We start from the raw sequence: 6,596 nt of genomic DNA on the forward strand, positions 1-6,596 counted from the left end.
GTAAGTCAGCAGGAAAAGATCTCAAACAGAAGGCCAAATGAACAGGAAGAGCTGCTCAAGATCTAGAAGGTGAGTGTCCTTATCATAACCACTTTATTTCAAAGATACTTCATTTGTTTTAATTGCGTGACTGTCTGCCAGTGAAGGGGTGACGTTGTTTCTCGTAAACCCCTAAAGACAGAATCCTCTGTGCATGTGGACAAATTTGACAACAATTTAGAGGAAATGATGCGAGCACCAATGAGAATCAGGCTCGCGTGGCACATTCCTAAGGGTTAAAAATAAAACCTACAGTATGTTCGAAAGGCTGTTGTAAACACCTAACAAGTGCATATTCACTTCCATCGTGGGCGAAATTGATTATTTCCTAATCATAGTGCAAGGATCTTTTAATGTGTTCACATTTTGGGCTCTGGAATTAATTTCATAAACTCCATAATTCAAATCAATGGTTTACTGTTGCATATAAAAACTTGTTTGATAGTTTAAAAGCTTGTTTTGAACAGCTGCACAACATTTTCATGACATGGCCTGCTCAGTTTGGGGTCCGCTGTGAAATGGGGGTATTTAGAGATTATGGTTACCAAAAAAATTCAATTTGAAAAGTAATTCTAGTAGCCGATGTCAGTCCAAACCATGCCATTGTTCATGTTTTAAAAACCTCATAACCCACAGTTATTTAAAGAGCTCTCTTTAGATTCTAGGTTTATTCAGAAGCGTACATACACATCCACCACTTGATCATTCAATAGAGTTATTCAATGAATGCGACATCCTTAGCATCCACTAAAAATCACACCTTAAGGAAATAACGATTGCTAATCAGGGACTCATTATTGCATTATTAGATTGCTTTTTTCCCTTTTTAAGAAGCATTTTATAATAATTTACTGGCCAAAATCCAATTTGAAAACGGGAAAAGGCAATGAAAGCTAAACATTTTGAGTAAATGAGCTGTTTATGTTTATTATATGGGTGCTATTATCGTTGCACATCACTGATTTCCCAATTTCCTCATTCAGTGCTGTTTACTTAGCCCTAAGCCTCTCATTTCACCTCGCTGACAATGCTTCAATATAATGCAACACATGTATGCACAAAAGAGGGTTTATTTACAAATAATGGGGGGGGGGGGGGACTGAAATTTTTATCTAAGATTTGTACAATGACAATGACAGTCACAATATTCCTAAACCAGAAGAGACACATTAATGGGTGAACTATGAATTGGTTTTTCATTCTAAAGAAAATGAGAGCAATCTTAACGCAACAATGCTGTCGGAGCTTTGATTTTCTTTTTTCTTTTTCTTTTTTTTTTATGGGGGCTTTTAAGATCAAGCCTTGGAGCGCTTTATGCTAAGTTAATTTACCCAAATATATCCACACCAGAGCGCACAACATCAACAACCCTGTTAATAGAAACCTGCTGATCCATAACACTTTTAGAGTTAGATGTTCACTGGGGGCAGTGCAATATTTACCTTAATATCAGTGATCGATCAGAGGATTTGCAAGCCGGCATAAGGCGTTTAATTATAATTGCATCGGGATAGATGTTGTAGTGGCAGCAGGATTTGAATAAGGTCACATCTCCGGCTAACCTTGCAAGTGTAATGCTATATTAAATGCCACTCATGTTAAGTGTGTTGAAGCCTTTTTGATGCAGTCACTCCGTAATATAAAGGTTAAATTGAAAAATGTCCCCTCCTGAGCACAAAGCAAGCCATGATTGATACACCTTAGAAGGAAAATAAATGTTAACAGGCTTCCGCTCTAAACTCCCGGCTTTATGAGTGATATGTATTCTAATAGAGTGTTTGAATCACATTTATAAATGGAAAAGGTCAGTCAGAGAGATTAGGGAGATTTGGAGAAGGTTAGACTGCGCTTGTCTGACAGTTCGTTAATATTCAGTTATGTCTATTCAAATATGTCAAAGCATTTCTATATCATTAAAATGAATTTTCTTGACTTGTGCGTAATGGACTTTTTACTTTGTATAAGTTACATACAGTATATGTGGGAAATGAATAAAACTAAGCACTCTTGTTTCCGTTCTTTATGATAAATCATAAATATTTTGCCTAATTAGTACATTACTGGAAACTGGCTGCAATTTAGAGTGTTCATTTATTCATAACCTCGTTTTGTTCAATGAGTGCTTCATTTTAGTCAGCAGTTCACAATTCTAAAGTCAGAATATCTAATCTGTTATAGAAGATTAGAATATTTAGAGAATGTTTTCTCAGATCCTGAATGTTGCAAACGGGGCAAGAAAGAGTCTTCAAGCAGTATTTTAAATGATTACTGCTTTATTGCCTTATATTGGCAGTCAAACAATATTTAATAGATTCCAGCATTGCTATCTCTTATAAACCTACAAATTTAGCAGATATTGTGATTATTGTTTCACTAAGCTTGTTGGTCACTAAGCTTGTTCGAATTTGACTAAAAACGAATGACCAAAACAAGGCCTATGATACATTGTGATCAATTCAGCAGTCACTTTTCCCTTAAAAAAAAAAGCTTAAAGACACTTTCAAATAAACAGAGATTCCCGAACAAAATGACAGAACCCCCCCCCGGGGAGGGCTTTAGAGACGGAGAGCTCTGGTTTTGCCTGGGGGAGCATTTGTTCAGTCTATCAGTGATTGATACGGATCACAGACCGTCAGGGAACAACGATACACATTATAAACAACACATGTAAACAATAGAGTTGTGCAGTAAGCAGGGAATGCTGATTCCACCAACCCCATAGCTATGTTAGCGCATTTACTTGCAAACACTTCACATTCTCCAAACCCGTGCCTGCAACACCAACACACCTCAGATGAGCATGAGATCTGTAGTTTTAAATTTATACTTTAAGGTGAGGAATGAAAAATGTGAGTTATGTTTGGGTCACACTTTACAATAAGGTCCCATTAATGCATTAGCTAATATTACTGATAATAAGCAATACATTTATTATAGCATTTATCAATTACTTAGTTAATAAAATACTGTATGTGTATATGTTCACGTGAACTCAAGTCCATTAAATGTGAACAGACACGACTTTTTGATTTTATTAATGCGTTAGTAAATGTCATATTTAACTAATTACTTTTTAATGTTAATGTTAACAAATGGAGACATACTGTAAAGTATTTCCTACAGTATGTTTGACATTAAAAGTATGATTGATTTAATCAAAATCAGCCGTAGTGAAAAATAACATATTTGAAATACATTTATTTCATGCTAAGTATACTACAAATACATGTACATATTTATGCGCTTAATAAAAATGCCCTGCTATTGTACTTTTGGTATACTGGTATACTTAAAGTCTGATAAATTTGGAACAACAAATTTTGTACTTAATGCACTTTAATCGTGCAACTAAAGTCCAACTAAAGATATACTGAGGTATATATTTGATTGTGATAAAGTGGGGAACTATTACAATACTTCAGGTACACTTTAAATATCTTGCATTTAAAGACAGTATCTGTATACAGTCCTCATCAACAGTGACATTAAAACACATTTTAGGCTTAATATTAAGAAATCTGCATTGTGCACAAGTAGTACTCCAAATAAAGTGAAATTATAAGTTTTATATCAGTAAGCTGTGAGCGACATATCAGTAAATATGTTAAGAGATTTGAACTATTCTAAGTATGAAATAAATGTATTACTTTTTGGACTAGGGTATGCCTTCAAAGATTCATGACCATATGTGGATATTTTCAAAAAGAGCATTTTTCTATTTATATTATTAGCAATATCATTCAGTATTATTATGTTTTAAGTCACTATATGCACACAACAAACTGCATGTGCCTACTTGACAAGCTGATTTGCATTATGGGAAAGACTGTCTGCGCTCTATAGAAGCCTTAAAGTTTTTTTTTTGACTGTTTCAGTCTATGGTTTTGGTTAGATGGTCCAGAAGTGAAGACTGAGATGTTGCGGCTCCAGATGATGGATCACAGCTCCAGCTCCACTGTTAGGGGCTCTGAACCCAGGCAGAGGGTCCGGCGTGGAGAGGATGTAGTCAATGCTGAATTTGATCTCAGGCTCAGGTTTGCTGAGAGGCGGGTTGTTTTGGGCCGGTCTGTGACTAGTGTTCACAGGGCAGAAAGAATCTGAATCCACGGGTCTTACTGCAATGCCCTGATGAGTGTCCATGGAAATGAAGGGTTCGGCTGTCTCCTTCAGGCCCATTTTTAAGTTGCGTCTGCGGCGGCGCCGACGAAAGTTGCCATTTTCAAAGAGGTCCAGCATGGACTCGCAGCCTGTGGCGAATGTCCAGTAATTACCTTTTCCTTTCTCGTTACCTTCCGTACGGGGCACCTGAGGAAAACATATAATCAGCAGCCAGTTACAACAAACCCCTAAAGTTAGGAAACCCATTAATAACGCCTTTACCTTACTAATTATAACTATGGGTTTTCTTAACTATTTCTTAAACATTTATTGCAGCTGAGTACAGATTTCAGATGCAAAGCATAAAAAAACAATCTGGTTGTTTATATATTGGAAATTGTTCATTCATTTTTTTTTATTTTTTTTTTTGACGTTTACGTTTTAACATACACATCCAGTCTCCATCATACCTTTATAAAGCAGCTGTTTAGAGAGAGGTTGTGACGAATTGAGTTTTGCCAAGCCCTCTGGTTGGATCTGTAATAAGGAAATCTCCTCATGATGAACTCGTAGATTCCTGATAGGGTAACTTTGTTCTCGGGGCTCTGCTGTATAGCCATCGCTATTAGTGCAATGTAACTGATAGACAGAGACGGAAAACGGATGTCAGAGAAAGAGTAAGAAAAGATTTGTCCCTTCAAAGCTCTGTATCCCCTAATTAAGGGTTTACAGGAATATTTGTAATCATTCATACACATGCGGAAATAATGAATAGAATATTACAAATATGATATACTTTAAATCTAAAAATATACTTTAAATATAAAATGAATATACTTGAAATGAAACTCTATTAATATTGATAATATTGTAAGAGACTACACATTGCAAGTGCGCTCTGATCAAGTCAACAGCAAACAACTTTTCATGATTGCTAAAGTTATTATAATTATGATAATTAATACATATTGCTGTAATTATATATATATATATATATATATATATATATATATATATATATATATATATATATATATATATATATATATATACATGATCATACACACATACACATATATATATTTATTTAATAACTTGTGTTATTATAATAACCTTTCCTTAATTACTTACAAAAGTTAGCACTGTAATGCTTAACACTTCATTAATTCTACCAACTTAAGAAATACATTTTGAAATATACAATAATAAAAAACATCATAACAAAAATAACATTAACTAATATTTAATTTAATTTACAAAATTATTGTAAAAGTGCTAAACAAAAAGTGCTAATTTATTAAATTAATATATAATTGTTTAGTAAATTAGGCTACTATTGCTATAATATAATATAATATAATATAATATAATATAATATAATATAATATAATATAATATAATATAATATATTATAATGTAATATAATATAATATAATATAATATAATATAATATAATATAATATAATATAATATAATATAATATAATATAATATATAACAACAACAATGAAATACCTGTAAGCTGGTCGACACACTTTCTTCTCTTCATCAGTGGCACATGAGGGGTATCCTTCTCCATCATAGTTAAAACAGTTATAAGGATATTGCGAGCTGTCAAACATCATCAGACGTCCAGGGTGGCAAGCCTTTATGGTTTCTAGTAATGAGAAAGGCTCTAGCTGGCCAAGACAAATGAAGCAGCGCTCATGAGAAGTGTTTGTGAGTGTGTGTACTGTAGGGGAAGTGGCCGGCTGCTGCTCAGATGCTCATATAATGGGCGTACATGACTGGAACTACTGTAAACGTCTGAACCCGGGGCGTGATCAACAAACTCCAGTCACTCATTCACTCTTTGATTCTGGGTGGTCCGGTCCTACTCGGGATTGGGTGTTTTGTTTTTTTCTTGTGTTTCTTTTTATAGTCTGATCCTCTTAACTATAATTGAATGACGAAATAAACGTTAACAAACATGTATCTCGTGGCTTTCGTCTTAACTCTTTCAGGTTGTTTATATTGTGTTGAGTTAATCACATATCTCTCGGCAACAACTCTTGGCTTCTGTAGATGCAATCTATAATGCGGCATAATAGCCATAAATTGTGTTTCCGTGACTAAAAAGGGGATGTGTGTTCAAAAGAACATTAAATGGCATATGAGGGACCGAGAAACACGAGCAAACAGCCCGCGGCGCGAGATGTCTGTGTGTGGCCTCCGATCGATCTCGCTTCCTTGTTTGGACACATGCAGCTCGGACATCTGGGACCGAGCTCATTCATTTTTTCTTTTTAAATGATAGGCTACAATTCGTCAAAAACGGCCTTGGTTTGATAATTTAGCAGGTGAGGCTTGAACAAGGATTCACGTTCCGTTGTTTTGCGTTCGTTCGTTTAAACTGAAGTTTACAAACGCTCATGTGGCGTTTCCTGTCTGAGTGCACAGAGAGTGCGATCTGATAACGGT

The 6,596-nt window shown here is 34.9% G+C and overlaps 1 protein-coding gene across 1 annotated transcript; it reads right to left on the reverse strand.

The window, feature by feature from the left end:
- Positions 1-2,358: 2,358 nt before the first annotated feature.
- On the reverse strand, positions 2,359-5,999 carry LOC113112230 (forkhead box protein L1-like). Its single transcript, XM_026277661.1, has 3 exons — positions 5,652-5,999; positions 4,608-4,776; positions 2,359-4,344 (listed from the first exon to the last, which is right to left on the reverse strand). The coding sequence occupies exons 1-3, from the start codon at positions 5,759-5,761 to the stop codon at positions 3,928-3,930; spliced, it is 696 nt and encodes a 231-aa protein (XP_026133446.1). The 5' UTR covers positions 5,762-5,999; the 3' UTR covers positions 2,359-3,927.
- Positions 6,000-6,596: the final 597 nt, after the last annotated feature.

Source organism: Carassius auratus, chromosome 12 (genome assembly GCF_003368295.1).
Source record: "Carassius auratus strain Wakin chromosome 12, ASM336829v1, whole genome shotgun sequence".
NCBI lineage: Eukaryota > Metazoa > Chordata > Actinopteri > Cypriniformes > Cyprinidae > Carassius > Carassius auratus.

Coding starts and splice junctions, on each gene's coding strand:
- LOC113112230 (XM_026277661.1), bottom strand. CDS start 5,761: ATGATGTTTGACAGCTCGCAATATCCTTATAACTGTTTTAACTATGAT. Junction 4,777..5,651: donor GTGTGTCGACCAGCTTACAG/GTATTTCATTGT, acceptor TCTGTCTATCAG/TTACATTGCACTAATAGCGA. Junction 4,345..4,607: donor TAAACAGCTGCTTTATAAAG/GTATGATGGAGA, acceptor TGTTTTCCTCAG/GTGCCCCGTACGGAAGGTAA.